General features: G+C 30.5%; 1 protein-coding gene across 1 annotated transcript; it reads right to left on the reverse strand.

The window, feature by feature from the left end:
* Positions 1–1,347: 1,347 nt before the first annotated feature.
* Positions 1,348–6,488, reverse strand: LOC118061072 (arogenate dehydratase/prephenate dehydratase 2, chloroplastic). The gene is made up of 12 exons (XM_035074445.2): positions 6,068–6,488; positions 5,918–5,985; positions 5,703–5,795; positions 4,472–4,672; positions 4,321–4,401; positions 3,568–3,663; positions 3,412–3,489; positions 3,214–3,303; positions 3,043–3,110; positions 2,809–2,890; positions 2,661–2,736; positions 1,348–1,657 (listed from the first exon to the last, which is right to left on the reverse strand). The coding sequence occupies exons 1-11, from the start codon at positions 6,339–6,341 to the stop codon at positions 2,677–2,679; spliced, it is 1,191 nt and encodes a 396-aa protein (XP_034930336.1). The 5' UTR covers positions 6,342–6,488; the 3' UTR covers positions 1,348–1,657; positions 2,661–2,676.
* Positions 6,489–14,899: the final 8,411 nt, after the last annotated feature.

The raw sequence follows: 14,899 nt of genomic DNA on the forward strand, positions 1-14,899 counted from the left end.
AGTCCTCTTTTAGAACACTAATGACGGCACACTTCAGTTCAGGGCAACAAATTTTACAGTTTCCATGTTTAAGCTAGAAACTATAGGTGCAAATATGATAGTTTCCACCCTCAACTTGGTCCGTCGGTGTTTAGGCCCTAAGAGCTGGAATCTGAATTGGAGATTGGATTTTGGGATCAAACTTCAGTCTTACTTCCTTTCAAGGAATCTGTCTCCTTGAGTTTGGAAATCAAATCTGGACATGTGACTGATTCCACTACCGGGAGGCAGAAAGAAATGAAATTTGAAAGATAGCTTACAATTTACAGCTAGAGAAGGAGATCATGGAGGACCAGTTAGAGCAATCATAGAATCTCTTAATTTCCAGGCTGTAAATACAATATTTTTTAAATACAAACAAATAAAACTTTAATAGACTTACTCATAGAATCTCTTAATTTCCAGGCTGTAATTGCAGGTAGTAATAGAAAGTCATGGCATGCACGCAATAGCTTGCTTGCCGGTTGTAGCGTTGCTTTCAGATTTCATACCTATAAATATCAGGTTATTCAAGAGTGATTTAAATTTTATTTTTCATTACATTTGAATTGTATTTCTAAAAACAAATATATTTATTTTAGTTTCAAATTATTTTTGTAATTGTTTTGATATTTTTACATTAAAAAAAGGTTTTTTTAAAAAATATTATTTTAATACATTTTCAAATAACCAAAACACTTTAAAATAAAATATTCAACAAACTCAAAACAGACTCTTGCTTATAAATTATGTCACTTCGCTTTCGCTTCCTTTGTTTCGTGGTGTGATTCTCTTCCATTTGCTTTGGTTGAATTGAAGTTTATTGCCTTGCTTTAAACATCTTAATTAGACAGACCGAGAACATAGCCAGCACATATAAATAGAAAATACAGGTATTTGGTTAAAGGAGTGAAAAACCTGGTAGTTAGACTGCCTTGCGAACTTCTACCTGTGCACAATTCATTCTTTTGTTCGAAATCTTCTTAGCTGAGACATGTACTAAGAACCCACAGCACCCATTGCACACCACAGGTACAAGTTACAGTGGTCTGCAACATGGGGTTTGAAACCAACTTGAGTCCCAAAGCTCATAATATGCACCAAAAACACCTCCGGGTTAGCCTTTTAGTACAGAAACGAACCATGAAACCAAGCTGTTCCAACGCCAAACCCCTTGAATGGACACGAGTAGCTCGTGGATGCTGCAAGTCAACCAGTCCTCATCCATGAGCTCTCCATCATGTCCTTCACAATTAAAAAGTACCATTTGTTGCAAATCCCAACCAAAGTCCACAAAAACCATCTACTTATCTACATGGATTACCCTGATTTCACGAAAGACTTGTAACATGTATAGTTAAAAACCATTGATGTCAACCCAGCTCACGAGTTCCATGTTTCACAAATTGTGTTGTTCATGTGTGACCATAGAAAAACTTGCAATGAAAGAATGCCTAAACTAGTTCCTAATAGTTATGTGAAAATATAGAAAATGCAACAAAAAATTCAATGAAATTGGATATTGGCCAGGCACTCTAATAGCATCAGCACATTGCACGCATAAATGTCAGGCCATATCCAGAATAGGGAAAATGGCCCAAGCTTCCGTTCTTATCACTGTAGTGTTTCTTCCAAATCCCTGCATCAGCAGCATGGAGAGATGAGTATCAAAATAAAAGCTCAAAGTTTTGAGTGAACACAAAACAAGTATGAGAACACCATAACTCTGACGCAGTATAAGAAACATGGATGTATCTTAACACTGGTTATGAACTACTGCACTCAAGAACTCCTAGCAACACATTCCAGATGTTAGTCTAGCAATTATAGAAGAGTGACAGAAAGAAAATAGAGGACAAGAGATGGCCTGGATTTGATATTAACAAGAACATCAGATGAACAGGGTCTTGATAAAACAATAAACCAAATTAGGGGTGACCATTCAAGTAATTCAGGTAAAAATTTGTCAATTCAGAATTTGTTTTTGAATTTTTTTCAAATTCTTCTCCGACCTAAATTAAGTTTTTGATTCTCCAAATTATATTCTTTCAGAATTATATTTCGGATTTACCTGAATTTTCTGAAATAATTTTAATCTCCTTTCACCCAATGTATTTTATTTCTTTTCCAACCTAGTAATAAATTACTTATATATTTTTAATTGATTTTTTTTATTTCATGTAAATCAGGTTTCCTGAAACTTTTGAACCCTTAACCAATTTTCTTCAAAATTAATTTGGAGAATTACCTTAACTTTCCGTTCTCCAAAACTTTTAAAAGGAATTTTACCCAAATTAGTTCAGAAAATTCAGGCAAATCAAAAAAATTTGAATAGTGATCATCCCTAAACCGAATTAGAACATATATAAGGCTGGGGGTCAAATAATGAGGATATTAATCCAAACTAATTCTTACATTAACAGAAGAGGAGGAATCGTTGCAGGTTACTGAAGCAGAATTTGAATTAAGGATCACATAATCAATATTTCAGATGTGGAGGCCAAACAAGATTTAGAAGATTGGAAGAAAATCTCAGAAAAGTAAATTAAGTATACTTGTTTTCTTCATATAATAACCTCACAAAACTGTTTGAAATCCATCAATTATCTAGTAATCAATAATTTGAATGCTTCAATCTTTACCAGAACAAAAGGTCATTCACACCATGCTAGTGTGCACCGGATAACTCCCCAGAACTCGCAAGAACGTAGCAAACTCCTGCCAGAGAAAGATCAATTCAAGTCATTTATAGGCAAATACTTCTGTAATAGGCTTTAGAAGAAAGCGCACCTTAAGATGCCTGAGGGCATTCTGAGCATTCTCGTCAGCCATTGATGCTTCAAAATCCACATAGAATAGATAGTCAAAGTATCTGCAGAGCAATTATATAAAAAAATCAGGCAAAAACTTTTAAAGGTCTGTTATTAATAGAAAACAGCATGAAGAAGAAGCAGAATCTAATTATCAACTAATATATATACGCAGTCTAGGATTAAATGAAGATAAGTTCCTCAGTAAATTTACTTTGGAAGCCCACTGTTGCCATCATCAGATGCTCTCAAGGGCTGCTTCCGCAAGGGACGACTCTCAATCTGGTTGCAAGTACCAAGGAATAAGGAATAACACAGCCTAAAACAATAATTGCAAATTGAGCCTCACAATGATGATATGTCGCAGGGAAAAAAGAAAAATTACTTTAGTAAGGTTGATTTTCCGAAGAGCAAAAACAGCAAGGGCCTTGAAAAGCACCCCAGGACCCTCCTCCAATGAAAAAACTATGCTTGTCTGGATCTCAAGAAACAAACTTATTAGAAAAATCTGTTTTTCAGGATGTAATGGAACAATAGTTTAGCATTTAACAGCCAGTAGTTTAGCGACATGGAAGGGACTAACCTTGAAAGGCCTATCTGTGCCTGGAATTATTGGTTCTCTTGCCAGTATAAGGAATCGTGTGACATTATCAGAATCATCCTATCAGAAGAAAGCTATGAGTGAAGCAGTGTATATGCCGCATTCTGACCATACACAAAAGAGTATACAAGTACAAACCTGAATATCTTCAGCTAATATATTCAATCCATAGATCGACGCAGCAGCAGAACTAGCAACAGCTCCCGTGTCTTCTAGTTTTTGAAGTGCAACATGCTACATGATCATAATGAAGTCAACTCAGTCATAACAACAGGCTGCAACATTGTGCTCCATATCCATATCCAGCATTAAATAGCAAGTAGGTTGCCATTTGAGGAAAATGAGCCAGAGATTCTTTAAATTTTGTTCAAGGTATTGATGAATATCTTAACAATAGGAAAACTATTTGGAGCTTACTGGTCAATGTCATGTTTGGGGATCTTCATATAAGATTCAAAGTGCACGTCTTAAATTTTGAAGAAAAGAACAGAACAAGACAAAAAAAAAGTGGGAGGTTAGAGAGAGAACAGGTGTGAGAGAGAAAGACATATGCATGAGATTTCAGAAAAATACTTTCTGGATTTTGTCCCCCTTGTCAAGGATGGCTGTCAGTTGGTCACAAAATCTTACTTCGCAACAATTTCAAATGAACATACAAGAGTCTAAAATGCAATTGAGCATGACAGGGTTGGTGAATGACCTTTAGGGTGAGCTAATAACAGTGGTTCACGGCAGTCCCATGGATGGATGAGAGAATTTTTAGAGATGCTAGAGGGACAAAATATTCAACCAATTTCATATTGAATTAGCTACAGCAAGGGGATGTTGAACTCTAAGACCCGTGAGAGAAGAAAAGAAAATCAACTCCCAAAATCCCAAGTTCAGGCCTACCTTTGCTGCACCAGCGGTATCATCCACTGCTTCTCTGACCAATCCCAACTTTGTTAATGTATTTTCACATTGAGCAAGAGCCTGAAACATCACAACTATTGGATTAATCTTCATGAAAGTGGACTAGGGAGCTGAGGTACGTATGGTATACCTGTGGATGACTTAGAACCCTCTTCAAGTCTTCAATTTTAACACCATGATTGGCTAGTAAGCAATGGCGAACAGCATATTTCACTTCTCCTACTATATGCAGCCTGTGCCGGAGCAACAGGTCGTAATTTCTGTGAATGCTCCCGCCTAGCGAATTCTCAATCGGTAAAACTGCTCTGTCCACAAGCCATCTTTCAACTGACTGCAAAGAAAATGAAGCAAAGAAGATATGAAAAATCACAGCTCACAGAGGATCCTAGAATACACTGTCATGTTCCAAAATAACATTTGTTACGAAAAGGTTTAAGACACAACATGATATTCTAAAAGGGGGGGAAAGCAGTTCCACCTGGTCATCTATTAAAGTTTGGTTACACGCTTTGACCCATTGAACAGGCCCTGCCTATTTCAAAGCCTTGACTTATTGGTGAAAATCGTTGAATGTATTGCCAAATCACAAAAGTAATGAAGCCAAGTAAAGAATAATTTATAAATTATTTTAATCTGAATTTTTATTTTGAGATTTCTTGTAAACCTAGTCTCCCTGGGAAACTTAGCTTCTTTAGGAACAAGAATATCAATTAGGAGTTCATATTATGTATATTTTCCTCTAACAGTTTAATTTTCTATTTCCTTCCTAGGGCTTTTGACGCCTATAAAAGGATCACTATTCTATGTAGCATTTCGGCTACATTAACATCTGTTGCTATTCACTGTACATAAAACTCTAATTTCTTCTAAAAATTCCTAATTCTCCAATATCACGAATCATTTGCGGGACACTTATCGAAAGTCATCCTACATCAAATAGCTCCTTAATCTCAAAATATGATAGTCTGTGAGTGCCTTTGAAAGCATTTTGTTTTTATTCAGATTTTACTACCTTTGAAAGCATTTTGTTTTTATTCAGATTTTACTACCACCTTTTTATGAAAAGGGTCTCAAACATGCAATCGTCTCAAGCTGAAAAAGAATCCTAGGATAAATCTTATCTCCAGAACAAGACACAAGAAACCATAAAAACCTTCATTAATCCCTGAAAACCAACAACCAAAAGCATCATTATCCACTGACTATGAACTAATCAATCTAAAATTCCTAAAAAATGTGAAGATCAAAAAATTAAAAGGAGAAAAAAAAGAGAACATTTTATTGCATGAATTTGCAAAATTGAAGACCATATGACTTATCTGCCAACTTAAATATAAAAAAAATAAGGTTCAAGAATTCACTTCAAAAGCAGTATCAAATTGCTCGCATGGGACAGCCTCGCAATTCGGATACGCCTTTTGTGCTGCTGACTCGCTGTAGGCGCCACGAACTCCCTATAAGAACAGAGAAGTAATTTTACTTATCTCAAGATTTTAATCAATTATATAATAAATATATTCATTGATTATTATTTTTAAAAAATTAACATTCAAAATATAAAATAAAAATAATTTACCTGGTAAGCAACGCGAAGGCAAGACCCATTGGATACTGAATTTGATAAATGAGTAGATGATAATGGTCCTAAAGCAAAAAATTTCAAATTTCAAATTTAAAAAAAAAATCTAAAAGAAATAATTACACTAGAAGCTTTGCCTTTACGTACTTGGATGGGCGTCTTTCGAGGCGACATCGTATTCAGCATCCTGCAAGAGATTAGATTGAATGTTTTTAGCATTACCGTTCTTCTTCTTCTGCGCCTGGATTGATTGGTCGTTTTCACTGTGAATTGAAGCCGCCAAGACCGGAATTTTGCAACCGCAGCGCCGTTTCGCAGAAATCAGTGCTGATTTGATTTCGATTCTTGATGAAGTATGATCGGACGGTGAGTGTTTAACGGTGATTTGGCTTAGTAGGGATTTTATCACGAAAGCTGCCATTGATTTTCTTTCTTTCTTTCTGGCTTAGGTTTGATGCATGGCAAGGGAGAGAACTTCAGGTCTTTTTTATTTTTTCTTTACAGCTGGGAACGCTACAAAACAATATGTTTTGGGTTTGGGATCTTAAGCTCCGTTTGTTTCACCATAAATTCTTCCATCGAGTATTTATTAGTTCGGTGCCCGCAGTTTCACTTTTTATTTTCATAAAAAAAAAGTATTATAAAATATTATAATAAAAAATATATTATTAATAATTATTATTTTTCAAATTTATTAATTATAATAAAAATGCTAATATTTATAATAACAATAATAATATTTATAACATTAATACTTTGCATTATAATAAAAATAATAATATTTATAAAATAAAAAATAATATTTTAATATTAACACTTTCAATTATAATAAAAATAATAATATTTATAACACAAATAATACTACTTTTCATATTATTACTTTTAATTTTAATAAAAATAATTATATTTAAAATAATTAAAAATAATAATTATTATATTTTCTAAACTATTTTTCATATTAATATTTTTAATTATAACAAATATATTAATATTCTTTGTTTCTGAGCATGATAGCCCTTGTACCAGGTGTCTGAATGGGGCTGCTGCACACCATGCCCTCATAAAATATGTGTAATGAGTCTTGTTGAACAATGGTGAATATTAATGAATATTAATTTTCTTATATGATTTAGCTTTATATATAATAATAACCACTAAAGAACAATCATATAGTTGATTTAAATGATAAAATTAATATTACTAAGAATAATAACAATTATTATTATTATTATTATTATTTGTGCCATAAATATTATTATTTTTATTATAATTGAAGGTATTAATATTAAAAATATTATTATTTATGTTATAAATATTAATATTTCTATTATAGTTCAAAGTATTAATATCAAAAATATTATTATTTGTGATATAAAGATTATTATTTTTATTATTATTGAAAGTATTAATACTAAAAATAATATTACTTGTGGTGTAAATATTATTATTTGCGGCATAATTTTTTTATTATTATAATTAAAAATATTAATATTAAAAATAGTATTATTTGTGTTCTAAATATTATGATTTTTCTTATAATTTAAAGTATTAATATCAACAATACTATTATTTTGGGTATAAATATTGTTGTTTTTATTACAATTGAACTAATAATAGTTAGAACACAAAGTATAATATGTTTGATGTTAATATAATATGTTTGATATTAATACTTTCAACTATAATAAAAATAATAATATTTATAAAGGAAATAATTATAGTTAGAAACCTAAGATCCAATAGTCTAAGGTCCTAACAAAGGACCCAAGAAAATTGAGTCGTGACGCAGGACCCATTAGCCTTGGGTCCTGATGCAGGACCCAGGAAAACTTGTCCCCGAAGCAAGATCTATAAGCTTTGAGCCTCGTCAAGGTCTGTAGCCATGCACGTTAGTCTAACCCAACTCACAAGCAAGGCAGACCCAACGCTAGATGTCCCCACATGGCTCGCAGGTTTGGCTCAGCACCTAGGGCAAGCCAACCCCATCGTTAGGTGCCCACATCCTAAGGCCTGCAACCCACCAAAACTAGAACTGATCATTTTATCCCCAACCATTCTTTCAATACTAAATGCACCCCAGTAAAAATATTAACTCACCTCTCCCTCATTGCCATTGCAAGTCTTTATGGCAAGGGCAGATGTACCATTACACTACTTCAATTCACAATGCTTTATGTCTAGGTAAATAGTAATAGGGGTACTGAGTCCTTTTAGTATATTTTATAATTTGAACAAACTTTAAAATAAGAGAAAATAATTTTGGTGAGAATTTTTTTTTTTTCATAATTATACATGTTTAAGGCCTTATTAGGGTGAAACTTAACTTTATTAAATTTGATCTAACTTCTTAGATCCGTTCAAAGCTTAATATGAATTATATATATATATATAAAAACTCAAGATTATGTCTCTTTGATTTTTTTTTTTTTTTTAAAATAGTTTGATTGAGATTTCTGCCAAATCAACCATCAAGTTAGGTTTGATAAATATGGATTTAACTATATTGATTCTATTAAGATTTTAAAAAAAATCTTTAATATTAAATCTTAATAATTAATTCTTGTTTTCCACTAACAAACTTTTCAAAATAAAATTTCACATAACGTTTTCAGTCTTTATATTAATGACTTTATTTCATTTTTACAATTTAACTGTAAGATTTCATAAATATCATTTTCTATGTTTAGTTTTCTTTTTTATTTCTAGTTTTCATTTTCTCTAGAAAAAAAATAGAAGAAGAAGATTGTGTTCATTTAGTGATTTTGCAAAAACTTTTCAACTTTTAGAAATTGAAAACGTGGTCAAGTGAACCTTATTTACGTATTTTATATTGAATAATATTTGTCTGTGGATATTAAAAAATGTAATCAATATATTGTCTGCGGATGCAATTTGGCAGAGAATTGAATATAAATTTTAAAACTAAGAGGTTTATAACATGTTAAAGGTTTCTTTATCTTAGAGTTACATGACTAATTAAAAGAAAAACTAAATGGTAAAATATCTTTGTAAAGTTATTAACTTTTTGCGTAAATTCTCTGTTGCGGGAGTAATTAGCAAGGGGAGAGGAGATTAATGAGCCTGGTAGTTTCTGTGGTTGTTTTTGTTTTTGAAGTAAATCACAGAAAATTATTGTTTGGTAATGAGTAAAACTTTATTAATTGTTCATGGACCCATCATTAATTGTGTTTAAAAGTGTTTAAAATGTAAGGTTATTAAAAGCAGCTCAATGCTACTTTCCTTCTCTTCCCGTGGATTGTAAATCGCTCTCCATTGTTCATTTAAGTGAACAATAGAGTTATTTTTTATTGTTCCAACCGGAGAAGGTCGGGTTCGGTCCAGAACTAAATGTAATGAACTGGGTCTGACCTAGTAAAATAAAAAAATTAAATTAAAATTTTTATTTTTAATTATGTTTTATTTGAAAAACTAGTGTTTAACATTATAAAGTATCACTATATAAATTAGACGGAAATTGTTTGATGACGTTGCATTTGCATAATTTGATCGCAATCCCAATTTTATTCTTAATTATATTTTACCTGATGTTCTTGCGCGCTTAAAAAATCAAGGAAACTGTAGTCCATGTCGGATGTATTTCATACGTGATGGAACTGCAGATAGTTTAATGGAATAATAAAAAATATTTTATATAAAGTATTATTTATTTCATAATGTAATAGCAATAGTTAAATCTACAATATTTAAATTAAAAACCATTAATATAAATAAATAACTATATATATATATATTAAAATTATTTTATATCCTCAATTTGAAAAGCATTCTTAATCAAATACATTAAACTACTTTTTGTTCAACCTCAATTTCAACCACAATTTTAACCAAACATATATAAATATCAAACTAACCTCGATCAAAAGTACTTTTTATAAAATATTTTTTTTCAAACCACAACCACCAAAGCTACCACAATACCAAACACACATAGCACTACTCTACACAGTTCATGGATAAAAGAAGAAAAGTGACTATTTAATCTCTCTTTTTTTCTTCTAATTTGCAAAAACCAAATAGACTTATCGACTGATTAAAACGAATATGACTTCCCATAAAGGAACTTTGTTATTATATTTGGCAACAACAAGCCAATCACCTCTCCTTATATGCATCTCTATCTTTTTTTTTAATCATTTGATCTTTGGTTAGGGGGTTTGCTTGCAAAACTATGCATATTTTTTCATATCCTAAATTTCAATCTAATTTTAATTCTCTGATTTACACACTATCTTGATTTTAATTTAGCTAATGTCTTTTTTATTAACTTTGAATTGATGAGGCTGTTTTGAGCTAATTTTCAATGAAGTAATGAAGTTTGTTTACGATTTGCAAAATAGAAAAGACCTATTTGATTAATCAATATCTCTTTAATCTTGCTGTTACTTTTTTGCAATTAAAAAAAAAGTGTCTTGCAATGTTATACATGTACATTGTTTTTTAATCTTTGACATAATGATTTTAAATGTATAAATAAGAAATTTAGTAATAAATACAAGGCATCAATCAAAGCAACTTTTTTTTTAGAATAGAGGTTTAGTTTGAAGACAAGCTCTTCACTTTATAGGATCATAGTTATTCTCCCATAACTTTAATTTTCGTTATATAAAACTAATTTATTTTTAATCTAAAAGATGTATTTTTGTTTATGTTTTCACTTGATGTTTTGATTTAAACACTCTCTTACCTAATAGATATAAAATAACCTTGTATAAGGATAATTCAGTGTAACCAAAGAAAACAACTAAACTAAACTAAGATATGAATTTTATAAACAAAAATATTCATATAATTAGTATATCTAGAAATGCTTGTCATTTTTTACAATAATTTTAGTTGATAGATTTTGTTAACACGAGTAAACTTTTAAAATGATAAACATGTTTATATGTAATTTCTTGACATTTTAGATGTGTTCTTAAAGAGACACGAGTATTAAGTGAGGTTTGTAATGATACAAGACATTATATGATTGGTTGTTTTCGATAAAATCTTATATTATTTTTAAAAATAATTATATTCTCATGTAAACTTTTATTGTAGAAATATTTCAATATTCTTAGTTGTTCCTTTCTCACCATCTTCCAGATTTTAACTCTTTTTTTAGAATCAATAGGATTTGTTTAATGAATTTGCTTGATTTATTCTAGGTATTAAGCATTGTCCTTTACAATTACACTTTTGTGTGCTTGGAATTCCAACTATCATTGAAATTAATGGAACTATATGTTAAACGTTTTGCATGACAAACACAAATCAACAAGGTAATTTCATATGTTCTATGCTTTTACTTTTTGATAGAGAATGGTAGTTTAAAAAGCTATTTGTGATCATAATACATGATTTATCTTGAGTTAATTAGATGTTGATAATCTTATTAAAGCAATGCACTAATGTTTGTGAAGAAATTTTAATTTTATAAGAAATTCTAGCAATCATACTTGATGTTTAGAGTTTCGTTAATTAAGTATGATCTTTATGTATCGATGTATATTCATGTTAATAAAGAATTCACAATCTCATTACTAAGAATTATGTGTTGTGTATATTTGAGCTTGAACTTAAAAGCTTATGCTTATTTATTCATGTGCTCATCAACTAAGCTCCATTTATTGTTTATACATGTATTTTATTTTATACCAACCCATAAGGAACTTCAAACATTCAATTTAGCTAAATACATAAAGTGAATATATATTGATTATAGATGCATAAAGATTTTTTTTTTAATAGTATAAGGTTTCATTTTATATGATTGGTGGAGGTTGATTAGTACTTAAAAATGTATTTTTATCAAGGTTTTATATCATCATTTTTCACTTGAAATATCAATAACTCCTTAAATAAAGCATGTTTTATAATAACAAGTCTGATACTATAAGATACCTTAATTTATGGTAAATGTTCATCTTAAATGCAAGCCTATCAGATAAATAAAAGGATTGATTGATGAGTTTAAGTACTGAAATTGAAAAGATAAAGAGAGGGTCAAACTTAGAAATGAGATGCTGGTTCAGTCCAAACTGGAACACTGTTCGGTAATTGGATCATATCTGAAGTTGTAGATCTCGAATTTAGGTCGGCTTTATATGAATGGAAAGCTAAGATATAGGCCTAAAACTTTAATGTAGAGTCCAAGATTTAAAAATGTTATTTTCAAATCCAAATTATAACAACAACCTGGAAGTCTGAATATGTCCTGCAACCTATACACCGTTCAGTGTTCAGCCCATATCTCGAGTTCTAGAAGTCCAAATGACCTCAATATTTTTTTTCCGGAAAGCTGAGACAATTTCCTAGAACTTTCATGAGTAAAGTTGGTTCAAATTCTAACATTAGCTATGACGTTTTGTTTAGACAATAAGACAAGGATTGTCACCAAGTCAAGATATGACCACCCACTCAACTATTATTCATCAAATTAATAGTTTCAACTTTTGGCCTATAAAAAGAGGCATTTGCCATGCATTTAGGCATCTTGGTGTTCAGATCAAGATCATGCTCTTGCTCTTTTTCTTTGTATTTTATAATGTTCAAGTTTTATTTTATGTTATATTAATCTCTTGTTTATGATTTTCATTTCATTTCCTTTGCTTATATAATTATGTTCTTATCTTTTTTATTTATGTTTTTTTCTTTCATTATGTTTAGCTAAATTTATTATGTCAAGGTGAAAAAGTTACACTAATAGTGTAAAAATAAATATACTATAAACTCAATATTGACTTTAATGTTTGATACTAACATGTTTTATATTTATTATCTTGCTCACTCTTAATATCTTGCTTGTTAAATGGTTAATCTAGATTTGTGTTGAACAACCTTTGGTACAACAAATACTTGGCACTTTCATAGCCCAACTATATGGTATAACCAACACCTGTGTTATGAAAAGAACTTGATTTGTTGTTAACATAAGTTATCACCATGAATACCTAATAATATTTACAAGTATTGGCATTATTCAAATAAGATAATTGATATAATTATTTTAACAATTTATAATCCGATTGAAACCTCCTTTGTGTGTGGTTTAAAGTTGAGTAATGAGAATTTATAGTATACTTATTTGAAATACCATTAGTAGATCCTCTAACCTTGATATTTATTTTTATCATTATTTAATCCTTACATTAATCTTACATCTCAAAATCCTCTTTACTACTTTTACTACTACTGTTGTTGTTGTTGTTGTTGTTTATAATTTATATAGTTAACTTACATTTGGTTCGACCCCGGTCTTGCCGGATTATTTATTACTTCGACACTCCTGTATTTGGGAGAAGACATCAATATTTTGGTTGTGTTAGAGGTTACGATATTGATAAATCAAAATGGAGAAAACTAAATGCTAAGTATGATGGTATATTTCCTTCGATGATTCTTACCACTCCATTGATTGTTTTGAAATATTTGTATGCTGTAAGTAATCCTTCTTTTTCAAGCTTTTATTTAACTTTAATGTATTTATTTTTCTTCAAGTTTATGTGTAAGTAGTTTTATTGTGATTTGATTGATTTGGTTTTGGTGGTTGAGAATTGAAAGTGATAATTATTGAAACAATGAATTCTTGGGTATATTATGTTGTTCAAAATCTATATTTACAACTTACAAGGATGAAGAATGCTCTATAACATTAGTTATGCCTACAGAGAGATTCTCATTGCATCTGGTGTTATGATTTTCCTTTAGCTTTTTTTTATTTTGATGCGATCACCACAAACTTCTTATGAATATTTAATTAATTCATATATTTTTGTTGATATTATTCAGATTGAAGTTTACTCCTTTTTGCAAAGAACAAAATGCAGTGTACTTTAAAGATGAAAAAGTTCTCTTCTTCTTCTGTGTCTTTTTGCAACATATAAATTAACACTTCCTATATGTTTTTGATATATAGATCAATCGTTGTATCTTTTTCTTAACATTAACATATAATGGTTGTTGTAACATTTGTGTGATGGCTCTTAAATTATCTCATATTATAATGCTAGCACTTGAAATACTATCATACTATCCCCTAAACCTGAATTACGGCAACCGGGGCATCGAAGTCAGAATGCCGCGAAACTCACCGAGTCAAAGCGTTTTGCCGTTTGCGGAAGAAGTCTGATGTAGAACAAGTAGCAGAAGCATACATGCTCAAGAGGGATCACCCCAAATTCAAAGGCAACTGAATTTCGGCAACCGGGGCAACGATGTCGGAATGCCGCGAAACACACCGAGGCAAAGTGTTTCGCCGTTTGCGGTGCATTGCAACATTAGAGATTTTTTTTCATTTATTAGCATATGTAATTATGGTTTTTTGATTTATAATCATGATATTTTTTTTTTATCAAAAACACGTTGAAAAGGCATGCATATTCCTTTTCTTTTTGATGAACAAAATTTATCTGACTTGCGGCAAAATAAAAGTTAGATAACTAGTTATTATATAAGAGTTGTTGAGGATAATCCCTCCAATTATCCGAAGATCAATCAACAATGAACCCATCCATCTTTCATCATTTTTTAAATTACTTGATACATAAAGTTAATTAAAAAAATACTTATTCATAGTTTCAATTACAGCCCAACATTTTCATGATACTTGCAATATGAATCCAAGGTAACTAGATATATTTGAGGGCATTTCCTAGTATAGTTGTAAAATTTAAACTGGCCTAATAAATTGATTTGAGACTTGACCAATATGGAACTTGCAATCCATGTTAAAAAAATAAAGAGTAAAAGAAGTAAAAATCTTAGATAACCTAGTAAAAAACCTAGGTTGGTTCATTATCCCATTGACTAGTCGACTTGACCATTTAGTAGATGATTTAAAAAAACATTTTAGTGAAAACAATGTTTTTTATTAATTTTTTAAAGGTTAAACTTATTTGTTTACCTTCAATTATATTTGGAAGTTGTTGTATGTAGATGATAGCTTCGACAAAAGACTTTTTTATTGCCTTTATAGAC

This window comes from Populus alba, chromosome 8 (assembly GCF_005239225.2).
Source record: "Populus alba chromosome 8, ASM523922v2, whole genome shotgun sequence".
Taxonomy (NCBI): domain Eukaryota; kingdom Viridiplantae; phylum Streptophyta; class Magnoliopsida; order Malpighiales; family Salicaceae; genus Populus; species Populus alba.